General features: G+C 42.8%; 1 protein-coding gene across 1 annotated transcript in view; it reads left to right on the forward strand.

Annotated features, from left to right (window-relative positions):
• The window catches only part of Ehd4 (EH domain containing 4), a 90,001-nt gene that overhangs the window by 44,619 nt on the left and 22,343 nt on the right, over positions 1-23,039 (forward strand). The window contains exon 4 of the mRNA XM_015480781.2: positions 21,536-21,948. Within this exon, the coding sequence (XP_015336267.1) occupies positions 21,536-21,948 (413 nt within the window). The remainder of the gene's footprint in view (positions 1-21,535; positions 21,949-23,039) is intronic.

Raw genomic sequence — 23,039 nt, forward strand, 5'->3', positions numbered from 1 at the left:
CTATGAACATTCATGTGTAAGTTTTTGTGTGGGCATATGTTTTCATTTATTTTGGATCTATGTCTAAGTGTGAAATTGCTAGATCAGATCATGACTCCATACTTACACCTTTTGAAAATTGCCAGACTGTTTTCCAAAGCCACTGCACCATTTTACATTTCTGTCACAAGTGTCTGAGGGCTTGAGTTTCTCCTCATCCTCATCAACACTTGGTTTTGTGTGTCTCTTTGATTACCCTCCTAGTGGATATGAAATTGGTATCTCCTTGTGGTTTTGATTTGTGTTTCCCTGATGGCCAGTGATGTTGAGCTTCTTCTCATGTGCTTGTTGACTACTTGTATGCCTTCTTTGGCAGATCCTTTGTCCATTTTTTCATTTGGCTATTTATTGAATTGTTACAGCTCCTTTTTATATTCTATGTACTAGTCAGATATATAATTTGCAAATATCTTCTCCTGATTTGTAGATTGTATTTTCACTCTCTTGGTGATATCCTCTGAAATACAAATGTTTTTAATGTCAATTAAGGTTTATTTGTGTTTTGTTTTGTTTTATTTTTTGGTTACTTACACTTTGATATCTTATCTAAGAAGACTTTGCCTAACCCTAGGTCATGAAGATTGACTCATATATTGTTTCCTAAGTGCTTTATTTTAGCTCTGACATTAAGTCATTGATCCATTTTAAGTTAATTTTTACCTGTGATGTGAGGTAGAAGTCTAGCTTCATTCCTTTGCATGTGGAAATCTGGTTGCCTCAGTGCCATTTGTTGAAAAGACAATTATTTTCCCAATTATCTTGACACCCTTGTCTGGAAAAATAATTGGCTATAAATATAAGTGTTTATTTGTAAACTCTGAATTTATTCCATTGATCTATATGTCTAGCCTCATAAAGAGCTTTTTATTTAGTTAGTTAGTTATTTTAGACAGAGTCTCAATAAGTCACCCTGGGCTAGCCTTGAACTTGTGTCCGGTGTCAGCCTCCTGAGTAGCTGATATTACAGGTGCCACCACGCCCAGCTCTTCCTAATCAATACCTGGCAGGATAAATGGGCAAACTCACAGGCCAGCAAAGCTCAGTGGACCAGGGTGAAGGTGGAGTGAGATGACTGTGTGGTGCTCTTACCACAGCATCTGCCTGGTGCCTGGCCAAGGGAGAGATAACCACAGCTGCCCTTACTGTTACCATCTTTTCTAGACAACAGAAAGAATGGGAAAGAACAAAGAAAGCTGAGTGAGCTCAGGGCCTTTTGGAGGGATAAGAGTAGCACGTGTGCTAGATCATGGGTACATGGCAGGCGGGCACACACATGGCAAAGACCAGGTTTTATCCTAAAGGCTGCCTGGAACACTGAGAGATAGGAAGTAGGGTAGAGAATTCTATAGAATAGATCACAGACTCTGATCATGAAGCCATTTTTATATTTAGAGTTGGAGTTCAGTGACCTCTGAGCTTTGTTTGGATTTGGCAGCAACAAAACAGTGTCTGGCCCCAGGGACTGAGGCCCATCTCTGATGATTTGTTGGCAGATCCTGTTTTCTAGCCAGTGCTAAGTCCAGTATCAGATTGGGTTGTGAGATGCTAGACATCACTCACTACTTAGGCCTCTGGCAGGAAATCCTGATTTCTTTTTGTTTCAGGGAAGTTTGCTGACAAACATATTTGTGGCTTCTTTTCTACCAATGCCATGGGAAATTCCACACCACAAGTGTCGGTGGCTCTGGCCTGAAAGTGAGCACATTATCAATGTGACTCAAAATGCCATTGTCCAGGCCCTGGCAGCTGTTTTTAGTTTTTGTTAATATTTTAAATGTAACTGATTTTATACAAACTTAAAATTTGGACTTTAAATGAGGAAAAAAAAATTTTTTTATAATGAAAAGAACATTTCTCTTACTTTGCACATAGAGTAGCTCATGATCATAGAATATTTCATAGATATTGGGAGATAGATAAATCGATGGGAAGAAGCATGCTCCTTACTATTCTGAGTAACAAGAGTAACAGCTAGCTGGGTACAGTGCACATGTGTGTAATCCCAGTGGCTCGGGAGACGGAGGCAGGAGAATTACAAGTTCAAAGCCAGCCTCAGCAACTTAATGAGGCCCTAAGTACTTATTTAGTACTTTATTTAGATGTCTCTAAATAAAATACAAAAAAAGGCTTGGGATGTGGCTCAGTGAAGTGCCCCTAAATTTAATCCCTGGAACCAAAAAAAAAAAAAAAAAAAAGATTAATAGCTAATACTTACATGATAAGTTAAGTGCATTCCCTATATTAGAAGTCATTTGCTCGTCACAAAAGCTCTGTGGGGTGGGACCATTTGTCTTACTTTGCAGAAGAGAAGAGTGAGGCACAGAGAGGTTAAGCATTGGCTCAGAGTCATAGAGCAAGAATGATGGGTATTCTCAATCCATGCCTCCTCCCTCTCCACCATACTTGGAGCCGCTCATCCCAGTATTCAGGTCTTTGTGCAGGCTTCTCCCCTTGAACCTGGTTGACCCTCTGACTCACTTTTGATCAGGAGAATTTGCAGAAGTGACACTTCATGACTTCCCACCTCCAGGCCATAAGAAGCCCTGCAGATTCTACCTGGAACTCTTATAATGTTCATTTAGGGGAAAACAGCTGTCATCTGAAAGGGCTGACTACTCTGAGGCCACTATACTGCAGGGAAGCCCAAGCTGATCCCCAGAAAAGCCAGGAGGTTCAGGTAGCCCCCAGCTGTTCGGCTGACTCAGCTGAGATGTGCATGAAGGAGCCATCAGACAGCTCAGGTTAGGCATCAGATGACTGCAGCCCTAACTGCTGTCTCTCATCTCATGACAGACCTCAACCAAGAGCCACCCAGCTAAGCCCAGCCCATGATCAGAACCGCCAGAGAGTTATTGTTTAAGCCAATGAGTCTTAAGGTAGCTGATGACCAAAGTGACTGATAAAGTATCTGAGTGAGTTTCAAACCAGACAAGCTGGTTCCACAGCACATGCCATGAATCACTAGAGACATTGACACCAACCGGGACAGCCGCCAGTCACACACTCTGAGAAGGCAGCCCTAGGGAAGGATACCACATGAGGCTACATAATTGATGCTTTTCCCTTCAAACCTCAAATCTTCTGGTTTGTTTGTTTTCCCCTTTAGTAATTTTTAATGGTAATCTTGAGGAAAGACAGTACATACTGTCCTATATTCTCATTCCAAGGACAGTAGAAAGGACAAGGAGATTTTCTACATTGAATGTCTGCCAGGTACGACACTCTGCAAGGTGTCCTCTGATAAATTTCTTAAGCACCTACTATGTATTAGGTCTCTGATGCTTTAGATTTAACAGCAGCAAGATGGAGCCTTGGCTGCCTTCATGGACTTGGGGAAAAGATGGGGGAGCCAAAACACAAAACAAATGGAAGTTGAAACAAGGGCTTGGAGGAAACTCTTGCTGCATCCTTCAGAGATGTGTTCCTACTTTAAGTGGCTAGTCAGGGGAGGTCTCTGAGTAGGTAGCATTTAGGCTGCACAGAAAGTATGGAGGATTCACCCAGCAGAATTTCAGGGAAGGCTCTGCAGAAGAAGAGGCTGCATTAGCAAAGGCCAGAGGGCAGGTTCAGGGAGAGCTGGAGGCTGGGGAGTAGCCAGGAAGTGGTGGGCAAAGAGATCAGGGGGTTCTGCTGGTGTGAACTGGAGGCCTTGGAAAAATGGGTGGATTTTATTCTGAGAGTAACAGGAAGCTATTGAAAGGTTATCTTTTTAAACCTTCTCTTGATTACACAGAATTATCATTGTACATCAGGGTATTCTTGTTCCAGGCAGGAACAAACTAGCCAGGGGACTGCCGCTCAGTTTCTGTAGGCTCATTTGGTTGATTGGTTTTCTCTTCCCTTGGCTGTGGCCATCATTGCTTCTTGTCCTACCATTTCCTCTCCAGCCCCCTTCTGCTTCTGTAGCTGTGAATGATGCACTGAAGGCTAGTGGGATGGTCACCAGGCTCCCACAGGCAAAGTTCTCACCCGGGGAACATGTGAAAGTGCTGTCTCCTGGCACTTGGGTCAGGATGCCTGGGTGGGACCCAAAGGCTGCAGGAAGGCTCCGCTTTGAGGAATCTGGGGTAGCACTGGGCCATTATTCCTGAGCCAATCCTCCTACCCCGCCACCCCCAGGCAAAGTGAAAGAAAAGTGCTTGAAAAGGACTTCGGCTCAGTCCCTCATCTCCATTTTACCTAGGGTAAGTGCTGCCCTCCAAGGGATGAAGGAGGTGAGAGGGGATGGGGGTAGGACAGCCCTGTACCAGAGTGGGCTCTGGGACTAAGCAGCATCTTCCTGTGGGAGCAGAGACAATTCTAACCTGCAGTGGTCACCAGGTGATCAGGTGACAACTATTACACTAGCCTCTTGGGCATCTGACAGGAAGGCAGTCATGGCCTGATGCTGCTGTCCTCTACTTGTGCCTTCATTCCATGTAGGAACACCCTCAAAGCATTGTAGACCTATTTAAGATAGTCTGTGACTTTAGGAACTTCTAATGAACATAAAGAAGGTTTTTAAAAAAAGTTCATTTGCTCTTTAAATGTTTAATAGCTTTCCCTAGCATAATGGGGACATTCTTGTTTGACAACGCTGATCCCTGTTAAATGTGAAAACAAGATTCTCCTTCCCACCCCAGTGGTGGCCTCTGACTTGGAGGATGGGAGTGATGGATTGTAAATGCAGGATTCTAGGTGGAAAAGAAGCAGTGCATGCTGAGAGACACTGCAGTGTCGTTCCATTTCCCTGGCCCTTCCCCTAGCTGGTTGACCTAAGCAAGATACTTCGCCTCTTTGAACCTCTGTTTCCTCCTCCCTAAAAAAGGATAAAAGTACTCAACCTCACAGTGTTGGATTTTGTGAGGATCTGAATTATCTAGACAGTTTTGCATGTACGATGTAAGAATATACAGTTGGCATTAGGTATGTAAATACCTACGTGTTCCATAGATATTAGCTTTTCTTTCTTTCTTTTTTTTTTTTTTTTGGCAGAACTAAGGATTGAACCCATGCACTTGCTAAGAAAGAGCTCTACCGCTGAGCTACATTCCCAGCCCTTTTTATTTTATTTTTAAGACCAGCTGAGGCTGGTCTCTCCAACTCATGATCCTCCTGCCTCAGCCTCCTGAGGCTCTGGGATTATAGGCATCAGCCATAGCGCCTGGCCGGATATTATCTATTCTTTTTAGCCCTGAAGCTGAGAGAGAGGGATTGACTTCATGGAAAATAAGCCAGTAGATGTTGAAACCCTGAAAATCACAGGGCTTTCCTGGCATGTGTGATTTCCATGGAAGCAGATAGTAAAATGGGAGGTGCAGGCAAGCTTACTATGGGTCCTGGAGAAGGCTGACCTGAGTTTAGGTCCTAGTGTGGGGCCCTGAAGATCAAGTGAGATAACATGCATTTAGCAGAGTTGTGATTAAGAATGCTGGAATGGCAGTCACTGTTCTTTTTATGGAACTGGGGTTAGACCCACAATAGACAGGCTAGGATCCCAAGGCCAGCTCAGCCAAGTGTCAGCATTTCCCAGGGGAAAGTAGTGGGACCAGGTCCTGGGACCCTGGCCAACAAGGATCCTGCTCTTCAGTGATCAAAGAAAAGAAGAAAGATAGGAAGGAGAGGAAAGAAAAGGGGAGGTAAATTAAACATTTGCACTTCACAGTAAAGCCAGGAGAATGCAGGCAAGGTCGGAATCGGGGACCTGCTGCAGAGAGTGACAAGGAGGAGGTGTTCTGTGGCAAAGTGCCCAGATTTTGTCACTTTTCCAATTCTTTCTGCCAAATTCCCATTTCCTGTAGCTGGGGATGTTTCTCTTTTGTACCATAATGTAGTGTCCTCAAGAAACCCCAATTTCACCTAGATTGTTTTGGTCTCTCAAAACCACCTCTTGCTTGAATCCAAATTGTGATACAAAATATATGTCAGACAATTTACTTAGCATTTCACCTTTCAGAAATACTCTTCAGTGGGAATGACATTGTTTTGTGTGTAGGTGTGTGCAAGCTTAGGACAAAACGTTCAAGTTGCAAAAAGTTAAAGAACATCTGTCCCTACTTACATCCCTCCTCTCCTCTAGCAGATTCCATCCACGATCTAGGGGGCTAAGGAGGGTTTTCTCACACTGTTCTGCACTGTGACTTTTCCACCTGCAATCTTGAAGCTTGTCCCATTTTGTTACTGTGGTGCTGCCTACCACCTGTTCCATCCTGTGGATGTGCCAGAATGAATAACTAGTATCTCCTCCTCCTCCTCCTCCTTTTTTTTGGTGCTAGAGATGCAAATTAGAAGTGCTTTACCACTGAGCTGAGCTATAGGGCTTGGGATCAAGCCCTTTTTATGTTTGATTTTGAGACAGGGTCTTGCTAAGTTGCAGAGGCTGGTCTCAAACTCATGATCCTCCTGCCTCAGTTTCCCAAGTCATTGGGATTACAAGTATGCACACAGCAGCTGTTTTGCTTTCCACAGATGACATGCAAACCATTTCTAATATTTTTGTCACGAACAGTGCCACAATCAATATAGACAGTTTTGCATGTACAATGTAAGAATATACAGTTGGCATGTAATGTATCTTGAAAATACAAGAGAGTAGATTTTAAGTGATCTCACCACCAAAAATAAGTATGTGAAGTAATATGTTCATTGGCCACCTTAACCAGTCCACAATGTATATGTATTTCAAAACATGTTGTACAAGATAAATATGTGTAGTTTTTTGTCAGCTAAAAACATAAACGAGTGGCTGGGACTGTAGCTCAGTGGTAAAGTGCTTGCCTCGAATGTGTGAGGCACTGGGTTCGATCCTCAGTACCACATAAAAATAAATAAAGATACTGTATGTTCATCTACAACTAAATAAATATTAAAAAATAAAATAAAATAAAAATAAACGAAATAGGGACCAACCAAGACATTGTGTAAATGTAGCCATAATATACATTCTAAGAAGTGGAATTGCTCAACCAAAGACAACCAAAGCTGTCTATTGATGGTATTAGCTAGTGTCAAAATGCTGCTCTCAAAAGTGCACCTGTTTGGGGGTGGGGCTTGGGCTCAGTGGTAGTGCACTTGTCTGGCATGTGTGAGGTACTGGGTTTGATTCTCAGCACTGCATATAAATAAATTAAATAAATAAATAAATGTCTATCAACAACTTAAAAATATATCTATATACACACATATATTTTATGTGTGTGTATATACATATATATATATACTGGTATGTGTGGGTATATATATACATATATATATACATATATATATTTTATGTGTGTGTATATACATACATATATATATATATATATATATATATATATATATACTTATATAAAGTGTACCTGTTCACACCCCACCAGTGGACAGAATGTTCTTGTTTCCATAAACCTCAAGCACAGGGAATTTCTGGTTTTCTTTCTTTTATCTTTGCTAATCTAATAAATGAACAGCATCTCCTTATGATTCTAATTTTCATTTCTCACCGTTTATGTGTTAGATTGATTTTTAGTGTTGATGACTCTTTTAAAAGTATTTCTTCTTTGGAGGCATTTGACCAAGTTAAAGTACTATTAGTGACTACATGGACTTCACTTTGTAAAATAAGTCAGTCATTTTTTTAATATAGAGCCCAGTGTGGACTCACATGGTCCCCACTGACTTGATCTGTCTCTCCATCTGTGATATAGACCCAGAAATAACCACCTCTGAGTAATACTTTGGCTTCATAAGCCAGTGACTGATAACTTAGTTGCTGGAGCTGGGCTTGGTGGCTGGCTGATGTCCACATGCTCCCAGAGCTCTCATGCAAGGACAGGCCCAGGGACAAGACTGGGCAGGTATTCGGGGTCAGAAGTTGCCTTAAAGCCCTTTGTTGATCCCACAGTTGTCATCTTGCTTTCCCATCTCTCTTCAGAAAATTGTGGCTTGAGGAAACATTGTCTTTTTGCCCTTCCGCAACTCAAAATGACAAGACCTGCTGTCAGGGTCAAGGCCTTATTTGACAGTGCTTGGCCTTATCACATTTGGGTGGAGTCTGATATCCTTGGCATTTTGCCTCAAGAAAATTGTGTATAAGTAATGTTTGCCAAGCTGACTGTGTCTGATTTATAGATGTATTGTATAAGGCTTTCTTGCCTGATGTACACAAAGCCCACTTGAAAAATGAGGAATGGGTAATTTCCATGTGTGTGACACTTGATTCCTGGATTCTATTAATTCTGATACAATATTAGAAAGTTGAATTCAATGATTTCATAAGCATCCTTTGACCCTTACTTTGGTGATTTTTTTTTCAGTATAGAGTTGTTTAGGATTGGATGAAAAGTGAATTAAACTTATGGGGCAGCTATTTACCCACATAGAAACATTCAGGGATTTTCTAATTGGCCCACATGCTGTAGCCAATGAACCCAGTGGAAGAACTATAATAAAATGAAACTTTTTACTTAATAGTTTTCTTATTTAGAGTTAATCATTCAGTATTCCTGTAGCTTCCTGAAGGTTTTACATTCTTATTTTATTCCTGCAACTAGTTATATCTCTATTATATTGAGCTACATTGACTTTCCTGAGATACGTGTGTGTGTGTGTGTGTGTATGTTTGTGTGTGTTTGTGTGTGTTTTTGTTTTTGTTTTTGTTTTTTTTACACAGGCAGAGGTAGGAGAGTACTGGGGATTGAACCTGAGGCACTTTACCACTGAGGCATATCCCCAGCACATTTTATTTTTTATTTTGAGACAGGGTCTCATTAAGTTGCCAGTACTGACCTAGAACTTGCGATCATCCTGCCGCAGCCTCCTGAGTCACTGGGATTACAGGTGTGAATCACCATGCCAAGCAACTTTCCTAAGAATCTGACTTTTCAGAGAAGTTTCCTATTCAGAACCACCTTATACAGCTATAACTTAAGAATCCTTATTGATCATCTTATTCATCTTATAGATGTAGAAATCAAGGCCCAGCAAAATGAAATGGTTGGGCCAGTCTCTGGGACATGTAGGTGTTTCTTGATGGATATTTTTTTTTTTTTTTTTTTTATCATCAGGGATTGAACTCAGGGGCACTCGACTACTGAGCCACATCCCCAGCCCTATTTTGTATTTTATTTAGAGACAGGGTCTCACTGAGTTGCTTAGCACCTCACCATTGCTGAGGCTGGCTTTGAACTTGTGATGCTCCTGCCTCAGTCTCCTGAGCCACTGGGATTACAGGGGTGTACCACCACACCCAGCTTCTTGGTGGATTTTTACCAACTTTCCTCTCCAGCAAAGAGCCTAAAATGTCATATAACATTGTTGCCTTTTTTCCAGCACCTAGTTCTCTTTATTTTTTCTATATTTTTATTGGGGCATTATAGTTGTATATAATGATGGGATTTGTTGTTACATATTTGTATGGGTACACAATATAACAATATAATTAGGCCAGATCATTCCCCAGTATTTCCCCTTTCCCTCTTTCCTCCCTCCCCCTAGTCCCTTTCCTTTTTCCTTTTGATCTCCCTTTGATTTTCATGAGACCCAGTCCTCTTTAAATGGGCCTGCTTCTTAACCTAATTTTTAATCTGAAAAAGGAAATGAGATAAGAAACCCACTTTTCCTTTCACTTGGTCAGACAACCAGAAGCAACAGAGTTCATTAAACAACATACATATTCCTGAGAACCTTCCTCTGTCCCCATGTCTGTGGTGTGATGCTGTGGACCACCTGCTCCCCACACACCTGTCCTACCACTATCCTCACAACCTCCCCAGAGGAAGGAGGTTCAGGCTATGAGGTCGGCTTGTTTATTTTATAAGGAAACAGGCACAGAAAAATTGATTTATGCAGCCTTGGAGTGGGAGAAGGAGGCAGAGGGGAAGCACAGAGCCCATTCCCTGTTACATCTGGTCCTTGTTTTTGTCTAAAATTAAGTCTGGCAGGGGCTAACCCCCTCTCAGGCCAGGTACAGTGAAATAGCAAAGGCTAGTAAGTGCAGGGGTTTTGTTTTCTGTTTTTTTATAGCTGGTTGCGTTCTCTAAGAGCTAGCCATTACCCACTGAGAATTTCGAGGTGAATTCACACTGAGTACCCCCCAAAGGCGAGGAACTCAGGGGACCTTCTGTGGAGGCCTTTCTCTCCTCCCTGGGCAGGTTCACAGTCTCACTGGGTCTCTCAGGCAGACAGGGTTGAGTGTCAGCCTGTCCCCACACGGGGAGTCTGGACACCCCTCTCCTCCACAACTGTGCTGGGTCCAGTGGGGAAGAGGCGCAGGCTGGAGAAAAGAGGGAGGTAGAGCAAAACCACTCATTCATTCTGTCCTCAGTGGTACCATGAGCTTGTCCCACTGCTCTGAAAAGTACAGCAGATTGGGGGCTGCCTCTTCCCTGGGGCTGGTGGTGGAAGGGGGGGCTGCATAGTTGCAAAGATACCGCTTCACTATCAGGGTGGTGACAGACACACCAAGCACAGCTTCTGTCTGGAAAGTGCTGGAAATCCAGACACCCCTCCCGCCCCCATCCCTGAAAACACAGTATAAAAGAAAAGGAGCAATCTCAGTCATGTTGACCCAGTAGCATATTGCAAGTGTATTGCAAAATATGTTTTTTTTTCTTTTTACAAAAATAACATTTTCATCATAGAATACTTAGAAAGCCACACATCAAAAAGAAGAAAATAAAAACCAATTCCACCATCCCAGTTTCTTCATGGCACCATGCAATGAATGAAAGCACAGGCTCTCAGATGAGAGTCCCTGGGTTTGAATCTTGGCTACCCTGAAAAAGGGCTGTGTACCTTGGGGAAGTTACTTAGCCTCTCTGGTCTGTTTCCATCTCGGTAAACCGGGGATCATTCCAGCAAGGACCTCATGACAGGTGGTATGAAGAAGCTCTGGGGCAGTGCAGGAATGCGGTTGTTTATTTTTGGCCATCATATTTCTCTCAACCATGATAAAATGTTCAGAGATAGCTTTTTCCAGTTGCAGGGAAAACTCAACCTGGAGAGAATGGAACTCCCCACATGGTTCAACTGAAGCAGCCACTGGAGTTAGCTGAAGGGGCTGTTTTTGAAAATATAAAAACACTTGAGTGATCCCAGATATTTTATATTTCAGATGGTTTACATGTTTTATAGTTTTCTAGAACTATTTAAGCAACTGCATCCTAACTAGCTTGCTAAAAATCAGTTATATTTCTTGTGTAAGTCAAGTCTCTTGATTAAACCAAATTTATTTGATTTGATTTGATTTTGGTAAGAGCATTTAACTTGAAATCTACCCTCTTAACGATTTATTTCTGCTCTCCGCCCCCACCCAAAAAAAAAAAAAAAAAAGCCTAACAGTTTTTAAGTCCAATATGGCATTGCTAACTGTGGACACAATGTTTAGCAGATCTCCAGGACTCATTCATCTTACAGAGTTGAAACTTCAAGCTCATTGGTTAGCAACCCCCACTTCCCCCTCTCAGACCCTAGCAAGCACCATTTCACTGTGATTCTATGAGTTCTCTCAGAGTTTCATCTACGTTGTTGCATATTTCAGAATTTCCTTCTTTTTCAGGTTCAGTAATATTCCATAATATGAACACATCACATTTTCTTTATCCACTCAACCATTTATGGACGCTTGTTTCTGTATCTTGGCTTGTAAATAATGCTGCGGTGAACACAGGAGAGCAGATATCTCTTTGAGATCCTTATTTCAGTTCTTTGCAATAAATGCCCAGAAGTGAGATTGCCATATGATATGACAGTTCCATTTTTAATTTTTGGAGGAATAAACCCAACTTTTCTTTAACACCTACCATGTTCAATGGTACATCCTGGGTATATAGTCATGAACAGAATAAAGGTTAGAGTCTCTACCCTCATGGAATTTGTGTCTTCTAATCACTAAACAAATATACCCTTAATTGTACATATGTTATGAAAAGAAAATCATTTTTTGCTATATGAATATATCAGAGGGAATCTTTTTAGATGATACAAATCATCTACAACCAGCCTTGGGGTTGTAGATATGGTTAAGACCTGACCTCTTACTACCTGTGGTCCAGTCCAGTGGTGGGCTATGCCAGGCAGGAACACAAGGGCTACAACAGAAATCAGACCCCAGCTATCAGGAGGAAACAGGAGGAGGTCCTGTCCTGCTGGATGGAAGGAGGCGCCCCAGAACAATGACAGTCATCAGTGGAGAAGAACGAAGAACAATCCGGGTAGAAGAAAAAGTCTAGGCAGAGGTGTAGAGACCCCAACATGCAGCATGCTTCTGGGGCACAGCAGAGCTCAGTGTGGTTTATGGGGTTCTATAAGAGGCTTTAAGAAAAGGCCAGGCAGTGAGGCAGAGGACAGTCATGGAGAATTTGTTCTGTGAACATTTATTCTCAAAATAGTCAAGGCAGGGCTAGGATTATGGCTCAGCAGTAGTGCTTGCCTAGCACATTCAAGGCCCTGGGTTCAATCCTCAGCACCACATAAAAATAAATAAATTAAGGTATTGTGTCCAACTACAACTAAAAAATATATATTTTTAAAAAGCAGTTATAGAGTTGGAGATTAGCTCTGAGTTCTAAGAAGGGGTGGGGACCATTTGAGTGCTGGATTGAAGAGGAAGGAGCCTGGGGACAGGAAGGGCAGCCTGCCTCATGTGGACACTCACTGGACTAGGTGCTAGAGGGACACAGGGTGTACTGCAGGGTCATACAAACAAATCAACAGAGTGCTGGGGTACAGGCACAGGTGCCTGGCATGGAACTGGAGCCGCTGACTCTGGGGAAATAGGACCAGGTGTCATGAATAGGAAAGGTTGGGGCAAGGACTAAGGCATTGTCCTAATAGTGGCCTTGCTTACCTCAAGGGAACAGGAACAATCCATGTGGGGAGATCTGGCTGTCCTCCATTGTCTTACATCCTTTTATTGACACACATCTCATTTAAATTCATGTAATTAGAAACTTGGCTCTGGGGAGAAATATAGGCATTCTTTTATTTGTTCTATTAAAAATATAAACTGCCAAATTTACTTCCTCAGAGACCCTTGCCCTATGCCTGAGCCAGTAAGTAACTATTCTAACCCCAGATGCCATTTCCTGGTGGGTCTTTCTTTGGCCAGGATGGGGACCTGGGTCTCCACAGGCACTGTGACGGGAAACCCCTAATTGGGTGGACAGGGCCCCTTCCTTCCTGCCCCTCCCTTTGTTCCTGGAACGTGAAGCCAGGAATGCCAAGCTGGGACCTTCCGCTGGGCAACTTCTCTTTCCCAGCTCCCAAAGCTGCACAGCATTTGAGTCTCTGCAAAGATAGAAACTGTGACTTTAAATAATCAGATTATATCTCTCTTTTTTTGTTCCAGATTAATCAAAGTTCCACTGGGAGGTCTAAAAGAGTTGAAATTTCTATAATTAAATGAATAAATGTTAAAAATCTGTCAAGCTGGGCTGGGGTTGCAGCTCAGTGGTAGAGCACTCACCTAGCACTTGTGAGGCCCTGGGTTCAATCCTCAGCACCACATATAAGTAAATAAAATAAAGGTATTGTGTCCACTTACAACTAAAAAAAAAATATTTTTAAAAAAATCGGTCAGGGCTGGGGTTGTAGCTCAGCAGTAAAGCACTTGCCTAGCACATGTGAGACACTGGGTTCGATCCTCAGCCCTACATAAAAATAAATAAAATAAAGGTATTGTGTCCAACTACAACTAAAAAAAAATTTTTTTTTTAATCTGTCAAGCTCTGAAGGGATGGTTCCTGCATCCTCCACACATTTTCATGTACACACATATTCAGGCCTCTATGTGCCCAGCCACCTTGCACTCTGCCTAGCTGGAACTGAATCTCTACACTCAGAGCATCCTTACTCCTATTTTGTCACCATGAGAGGCACTGTCCTCACCTAAGCCAGAGGGCAGGATGCTTGTGAAGTGACGTTCCTTCAGAGTTCCAGTGGACAACTCAAGTTGCTTCTTAGAATGGTCCTTAAACACTGATTTTGAACAATACACCAGGCTCTTGCTCCGTCCTCATTCGTCTCCAGCCACACCAATTAGTTCCATAGTCTCCTAGACCAATACATTTCAACTTCCTCGTCCATCTGAAGTTTGCAGAATTATTAGGTTTTAAACAAGTGTATCAGCCTTGGGTCCTTTTCTTTCTTCTTGCTTATTTGCTTTACTTTTTAAGTCAATTTTATCGACATCTAACATATAATAAAATGCACTGATTTTAATTGTGCAATTTGGTGAGTTTTGACAAATTGTAAACTCCTTTACCCCAAGAAGGTCCCTCCTATTAAAGCCACTTAGCAGCCAGCCCAGCCCTTCCCAACCTCAAGCAATGCTGAACCTGCTTTCTGTCACCTTGTTTAGCTCTAGAATTTAATGGAAATGGAATCATTTAGTATGCTCTCTTTGGTGACTGGCCTCACATTGCACATTTCTGATTCTGAGATTCATCCATGTTGTCCCATATCCCTATCTCATCCCTCTTTACTGCTGAGTGTTTTCCAGTAAAGATGTGCATAGCATCTCCACTCATTTCCAGGTGGAAGCCAATATAGATAAAGCTAGCAGCCTTAGTTTTATAAATGTCCCTCAGTGACAATTCCAAGTACATTCTATGCATTCAATAATTATTAATTAACCTTTTTTTTTTAACTTTTGTTTTTGAAGTGTCTTGTTAAATTCCAAAAAGATGTTTAGTATACTTCTAATTTCCAGAGACACGTGTTCCAAAGCTTGTTTAAAACTGGTTCTGGGACTTTTGAGCACATTTTTCGTCAGAAAACATTCAGTCCTTCAGGAAGCTGTTCCTGGTGGCATTGTTCCAGTGCTATACCCAGCAGAGAAAGGAGGCCCCGCCCTCGATGAGGTCACAGCCAGCAGGGGAGACACACAAACTAACATGGCACAGTTGCCATAAGGCCTCTGTGGGAGCATGTTGGCTTCTCAGAGGACAGAGCTTGGCTGAGTCAGGCTGTCAGCAATCGGTACCAACTGGGTACGTCTGTGGACTGAGCTGTCTGTAAGAACTGAGCAGTGTGTGTCCAGACCAAAGAGACCAACTCAACATTTTACATACACTGTGTCAGGCTGGGGATGTAGCTCAGTGGTAGAACACTTGCCTAGCATCGGAACGCCCTAATTTTGATCCTCAACACCCCCAAAAACAAATAGACCAAGCAAAATAGCAGCTGAACAGCACAATCTGAGGGCCACTGGCTTTCGATCTTAACTCAAGGTCAGCTTTTCATAGGCTACCTTAGCACAGTGTGGCTACCCTTTAGGATTCTTAGGAACCTGCCTTCCCTCTATAACAGAACCTTGGGGAAGATCCATTATTCTCATCCTCCTGGGTACAGATGTATGCCCCACGTTACCCCGGCCAGCATGGTATGCACTGTACTTCCCTAAGCCAGATGACATCTGGGATTAGAATCATAGATTAATTTTAGGAACAACCCAGGATCTTTAAGACCAACTGACACAGAACTCCATCCATCTCACAAGCAAAAAAGGAAAGGTCACCAGGCCTTTGAGGAGTGCACTACTATAATTTTAAAATATGAGTGGATTTTTGATCAGTTGATAAATTTCTATTATCTGCTTTCTGGGCAGATTCTCTCTCTTATCTTAAGCGTCATTGCATGGATGCTTTTACCCCCAGTTCATTGTCTTTCCCGGGCTGTAGAGGATACTTCTCCCCAGCCATGAGACCTTCAACAGACATTTGCCACACCCACACTGTGCCTCAGAAACTGGATATAAAGATTTTTTTTTATGACCAGTAGATAACATTTCAGATAGATTTCTAGGTGCCCAGACAGTTCTAAATGCCTCACAGTTATTAAGTTATTAACACTGTAGCCCCATGAGGTACATGAATACTGTTATTAACACCTTTTCACCGATGAGTAAATAAGGCACAGAAAACTTAGGTGGCTTATCCTAGGTCACAGAAGGAGTTAATAACGGAGCCCAGGTGTATTAGATCCAAAACTAACACTGCCACTGCGCACCACTATGTTGTGTGACCATGAGGAAGACAGTCCCCATGGCTGAAGAATTTATTATCTAATGAGAGAGATCAGGAAGTCCATCTGATTTTAATACACTGTGAAGTGATGCAATAGAAGCACAGCAAGGGGGTCTGGGAGCTCAGAAGAGGGAGGAAACCATTGGGTCCTCTGAGGTGTGGGTGGGGAATGTAAGGAACGGTGGAAAAGCTCCATAAACTCAACAAGACAAAACAACCGTTTACCTGTCCGAGATTTTATTAGCAGGACTGTAGCTGTCAGTCGCAGAAAAGAAGGGGGTTGAGAGAGAGGGAGGGGGGTAGAGGAGAGAGGGAAGAGAGAAAAGAGAGGGAGAGAGAGAGAGAGAAAGAGGGGTAGAGTAAGAGAGCAAGAACAGGGTGTTGATATTTATGGGCTTAACACAGAATGATGAGGAGCAAGGTGAGTGGGCTGTTACTTCTTCATTGCCTGAGAGTTCGCTCCACTTCAGGGATTGGAGGTGCGCCATTCAAAGTTCAAGCCATTCACAAGGATTGGAGGTGACAGTTCTCGCGCCATTCAGTGAGTCACGGACCTGAGCTCCCGGAAGAGAAGCACTCCAGGCGCCATCTTTACCAACAGGGAGTAATAGCAATAACTTACATTACTGAAAGTTTATAAGTCAACACTGTATTGAGCCAATTGAAAGCATAGTCTCATGTAGTCTCTCAACAGTCTGATTCTACAGACAAGAAAAAGCAGCTTAAAGTCAAGTAGCATGTAATTTGAGATTAACTCAAGTGATTTGAAGCATGGATAAGATCAGGACTGGATTTCTATGCTCTGAACTCTAGGGGAAGTTTTGCCAGGTCAAGACCCAGCACTAGCAAAGGTGGAGGAGCTTTTGTGAATTTTAAAATCCATCTTCAAATAAGCATTTTTAAATTGGTTTCTCCATTCAGAAATGCACCCATCTAACTATCTATTGGTAACTTTTTCGAATAAAAGAAAACTACTTTAAGCATGTTTGTTTTGCTAGCTAACAAGAACGTCAGCATCTCTGTGCATCCCAAGCCTTTGTTCAGTCTAGGCAGTAGTCCTCTGTCTTTACCACACATCACCATCTTGGGGAGCTAAAACCTGCAGATTACCAAGCCCAGCCCTAGGGATTCTGGTTCTCTGGTTCTGGGGAGGGGCCTGGGAGACTAAATGTTATCGAGCCCCTTATTTGATCTAATGCAAGACCAAACTTAGAGAATCAGCATCTTGGAGCCCTCTGAACCACTATTTTCCTTTAGCAGTCAGACTAATATATAATTGAAGTTAAGTCAGGATTGTTTTTGTAAATAAGCATTTGGTGTGCTTCACAATTACTTTGTTACTTTGCCATTTTAGTTACTTTTGAGCACCTAGTTCAGTGGCATCACAGGCATGCACACTGCTGTGTGATGTTTACCAACATTCACACAGCACCCCTTCATCCCCTCCACTGGAACTCTCAAGCTGTTCAACAGTAGCAATAACAATAACACCCCATTCCCTTCTGCCCAGAAAGCAGATAATAGAAGTGCTTCATGCTATAAGAATTAAGCAAACCTGGAGAATGATAGTGGCCAAATAATATGGTTACAGTATGTGTTTGTACGAATATGTAACCACCAATCCCTCCATTATGCACAACTAATAATGCATCAATTTAAAATATGAAAAAAAAATCAGACCTATTGAGCAGACCTAATTTCAGCCTTAAAAGGGAAGGAAATTCTGACACATGCCACAACATGAATGACCCTTAAGGATATCATGCTGAGTGAAATCAGCCCATCACAAAAGGACAAATGCTATATGATCCCACTTCTGTGAGGTTCCCAGAGTAGTCAGATTCCTAGGTACAGAAAGGAGAATGGTGTCACCCCAGCTGGGGAGAGAAGGGAATGGGGTATTATTGTTATTGTTATTGTTGAACAGCTTGAGAGTTCCAGTGGAGGGGGTGAAGGGGTGCTGCGTGAATGGTGGTGAACATCACACAGCAGTGTGAGTGCCTATGATGCCACTGAACTAGGTGCTCAAAAGTTTCTAAAATGGCAAAGTAACAAAAGTAATTGTGATTTTTGTATGTCTGGGGGGAAATGAGCAGACCAACCCCTCCTGGCTTTGAGAATCCTCTGCTCTCTTTTGAGACATCTGGTGACCTCTCCTTTGATTGTGTTTCCTGATGTGTGACAAGCAGTCCTTTTATGCCTGCTCAATAGCAAAACAAAGCCCAGGTCTGCCTACCTGTGCTTCTTAGTCCTCATTGTTGCTTTAAAAGAAGAAAATTGAGACATGTGGCCATTGCTCCTGAAACAAGTAATGATTTCACTTAAACATGTACCTAGCAGCTCTCTTCGCAATAACTTCTGATTTTACTGTGGCACTGGAAAGGAATTTTTTCCTTGTGGTACTGGGTTCAAACCCAGAGCTTCAGAAATGCTAGACAAGTGTTCTACCAGTGAGCTACACCCTCAGCCTGGAATCCTTTTTAAAAGACATTTAAATTAACTATTCAAATTTAAGTTAAAGTTTAACACGAGTCATATTACAGCCAAGCATTCAACCAAGGCAGCCTGGGAGGATGCAGTACTGGGTTGCACAGCTGCATGGCCCAGCACTGGAGGTGACAGCTGCAATTTGGCTTCTCTGCCTGGGGTGGCAAGTTTTTTTGGCACTGAAGTAAGAGACATTCAGAAATATTAATGTGGGAGAAATGACTTACCAATTGTGGTTCTTGTTAGCAAATCAAAGAAGCTGATTCTGGCTAATTTAAACAGAAAAGGAACTTTTGGAAGATCAGGTCATTCACAGAATTCATGGGGTGGCTGGAGAACTAGCCTCAGAAAAAGGCTTAGGAAACCACTACCTTTGGACCCTCAGTTCAGCCACGCCCACCCCTGCCCCCACCATTGGTAAATTCTGATTTTTCTTGTGTCTCTGCATCATTCCCTCAAACCCTCATTCTTGGGGAGAAAGAGATGAATGTTTAATTCTGGGTCACTTGTCCATGCCAAGGAATGGGGCAAAGGACTGTCTTCCACACCATCAGCTTCTATGGCCCAGGAAGAATACCTCCCCCCAAACAGAAATGTGTTCTGCAAAAAACAACTCACATCCATTCAGTGTACAACCTAATTACAACAATTTCTTAAATCTGTTTCTGAGCCTTCAGATATATGATTCTGATCACAGGGATCAAGTGAAAGAATGATCTGATCAGACAGATATGTCAACCATCTTTATTGGAAAAGCAAGCCTCCATGCAGGTCCTGAAGAATGCACAGGTCCCAGGCATCTTCCTGGTACCCAGGAAACAGTAGTGTTCCTCTATTGAGGATCTGCCACTGTAATCTGGGGCTGTCTAGTGCACAAGTCAGTCTCACGCAATGGCAGCACTTACTATTACCTTGGGAGGCAGTTTGACCTTGCAGGGACAGAACTGAGTGACATCTCCATTCCCAATCTTTACATACCATTGGGTGACCTGTTCAGTAAGTCTTTGTCTTCTTATCTAAACTGGTGGCTGAAGGAGATAGAATAAACTCTGGCCCATATTCTGAGCACTACATTTGTCTTCCTTCTCCCTAAGGCATCAGAGCCTAGTACACAGGAAGACAGAATAGAGAAGTGAAAAGTGAGAACTGGAAGTCTCGAATGTGCTGGCAGCTTAAGCACCATGCTAAGGCAGTGGGTTCCTCTAGGAGGAAGGTCACAGGAGTCTTCAGCATTTCTGAATTTTTGTTATTATTAAAAATGTATCTGGGGTTGGGGCTGAGGCTCAGCAGCAGAGTGCTTGCCTAGCATGCTTAAGGCACTAGGTTCAATCCTCAGCACCACATAAAAATAAACAAATAAAATAAAGATATTTTGTCCATCTACAACTACAAAAAAGTATCTGACGCTAGTTTGTGTGTATAATTCCTCCTCTTGCACCTGTTCTTCAAATGCATGGAAACTTGAGTTCATGGACCCATTTATTTTCCCTAATTAGACCATTCTCCTTTAAATACTTCTTCATCTGCTTAGAGCCCATATTCCCTCCCTTCCCAGTGCCAACCAGTATTCTAAATTCATATTCAGTGTTTTTGGATTTGTGCCATAATACATACTCATTGGTTGCTGAGTGTGGCTTTGTATTTCAACATTTTACATGAATGTTATCATACTGTATTCATCCCTTTGAAAGTGACTTTTTTTTAATATTTTTTTAGTTGTCAATGAACCTTTTATTTTTTGCATGTGGTGCTGAGGATCAAACCCAGGGCCTCACACAGGCCAGTTTAGCAATCTACCCTGAGCCACTACTCCAGCCCTGAAAGTCATTTTTTAACTCAACGCTGCTTTGTTTGTTTTAGGTGGGTTTGGTTTTGTTGTTGTTTCGGACATTTACCTGTATGGACAAGCAAAGATCCAGTTCATTCTTGCCATTTATGATATTTTTTTATCTGAGTAAACTGGATTGAAAGTATCTAAAGTAAACAGGGCAGAATGTCAAAATTCATGAAAATTGCATGGTAGGTCCACCAGCTTTAATTATATTATTATTTAGACTTTGATAGATGTTTGAAAGTTTTCAAAAAGGAAAGGAAAGAGGAGGGACCTGTGAAGAGGAATCAGGAAAGGTGACCTGTCAGCCTGAGCTGGGCTAAATTGAGATGCTGGTTCTGCAGCTAATCAGCCTAAGATTAAAATAAACCCTGGGGGACTGGCCTTCTCTTGTTTGCTCCTTGTGGGAACCTGCCTCCCTGGGGAAGTGCCTGAAAGTCTTGACCTAAGGCTGCTGAAAAGTGTTTATTTAGCTGCTTGATTTGGAGCATATTGGTAGGTGGCCAAAGCAGGCTCAATGGAATTTGTTGTGGGTCTGACCACTTTTAGAAAGAAATTGGCAAGGGACCATTTCACAGGATGGCTATGAGCCATAAGTTTTTAAAATATTTATAACACACTTAAACTATAAATAATCCACATGATAAATATGTCACAACTTTGCCCAGGCCAACCTTTGACTCCTTGACACTGTACAAACTTGGGTTAAGAGAAGGTGATTCCTCCTCTTACATGCTTGCTGGATGCCCCTGTGGGATTCCAGGTGGCCTCCAGGGTCTCTTCCTTCTCTGTCTCTGGTGCTTTCAGAAAAGTAAAATATGCAAAATTCAGAGCTTTTGATCCATGGCCTGTGGTTTACCGGCCTGTTGGTCAGTTTTGTTGTTGATCAAAAGGAGTGTCCTAGGTAAAATCAGAGAATCAGGAGAACCAAATGAAATTATTGGCACGTAATGCTTGATTAAAGTGTCCAAGAGCCCAGGAAAGGATCCCCAGATCCCCAGCCTGAACCAGATGCATCCAGCCCAGAGGGGTCCCATTCAAAATGACTTTCAAGTCACAAAGCCTCTGCTGCTTCCAACTTAAAGATGGGGCTTTCTCCCTGGCAGCTACTGGAGTCCAAGGGGATTCCTTAACTGCACTATAACCATGTCCCCCAGAGCTGCCAGGAGTACTGATTTGTCCTCTCTCCATCCAGGGTATGACTTCTGCCAAGTCCTGCAATGGTTTGCTGAGCGGGTCGATAGGATCATCCTCCTCTTTGACGCTCACAAACTGGACATCTCAGACGAGTTCTCAGAGGCCATCAAGGCCTTCCGGGGCCAGGATGACAAGATCCGTGTGGTCCTTAACAAGGCTGACCAAGTGGACACACAGCAGCTCATGCGGGTCTATGGGGCCCTTATGTGGTCCCTGGGCAAGGTCATCAACACGCCCGAGGTTCTGCGCGTCTACATTGGCTCCTTCTGGGCACAGCCTCTGCAGAACACAGACAACCGTCGGCTCTTTGAGGCTGAGGCACAGGACCTCTTCAGAGACATCCAGAGCCTTCCCCAGAAGGCAGCAGTGCGCAAACTCAATGACCTCATCAAGCGAGCAAGGCTGACCAAGGTAAGCCAGGAAGTAGATGCCCAGGTCTGTATCTTGGTCTGGGAATACGCTGCTCTCACTTCTGCAAGGGGAAAGGGAGGGAGGGAAGGCTGTATTCCAGAAGCCATAAGGGATGGACTGAGGGCAAGCTAAGAAAATAGTCTCAAAGTCAAGGAGCCCTGCTTAGATTCCAGCTCCTAACTCTGATCTTTTGCAAATGACTTAGCCTTTCTGAATATGTTTTCTAAGATGCAAACTGGATCCAAGAGTACATCACAGGGTGCTAAGGAGGATTCAGTGTGACAGTTCATTGGTGTGACAAAGCAGTGAGCATAGCTATTGGCACACAGGTAGACCACTACGTGGAAGCCATTATGTTGTTAGGACAATGGGAACATAACCAGCTGAACCTAAGGAAGGTGGCATTGATAGAAACAGTAGAGTGCTTAGAGGCCACCACTAGTTGCCAGACTCCTAAGGCTGGAACCCAGTGTCACTGCCTGGATCCAGAGGAGCCTAGGAGGAAGTTGGCCCTGAGAAAGTCTCCTAACCTGGAGAGTGTTGCTGGTTTGGGATTACACCTGTCCCCATTCTGGAGTGTGTGTCCAATGGGATGAGGGCAAAGTGCTGACCCCTCTCAAGCAACAGAGGCAATTCTGTCCTGTCTCTGAAGTGAGAAAACATCATTCCTCCAAGAGAAAGTATAGGAAAAAAATTATTCTTTAGAAAATATTTGTATATTTCATGAAATAATTATCTTTAATACCAGAAGAACATCTAGGGACTATTCCAAGCAGAGGGTAAACCTGGCCAATCCTCAGAAGCACCCAGGATCTTTAACCAAGGGAATAGTTTTACCCCAGAACTTCTGACACAAGAGTTGTATGTGCACTACAGGTGTGAACATATGTATACAAATGTGTGTGTGTTTGTGTGTGTGTGTGTGTGTGAGAGAGAGAGAGAGAGAGAGAGAACTTCCCAGGGGATTCTGATGATCAGAAAAGTTTGTGATCCAGAAATTTATGCTAACTCCCTAATTTTACAAGGACAAGGTAGGATTAGTTATTTGTCCAAGATCATTTAATCTATCAGTGACAAAGCCAGGATTGAAA

This window comes from Marmota marmota, unplaced genomic scaffold (genome assembly GCF_001458135.2).
Source record: "Marmota marmota marmota unplaced genomic scaffold, marMar, whole genome shotgun sequence".
Taxonomy (NCBI): Eukaryota; Metazoa; Chordata; class Mammalia; order Rodentia; family Sciuridae; genus Marmota; species Marmota marmota.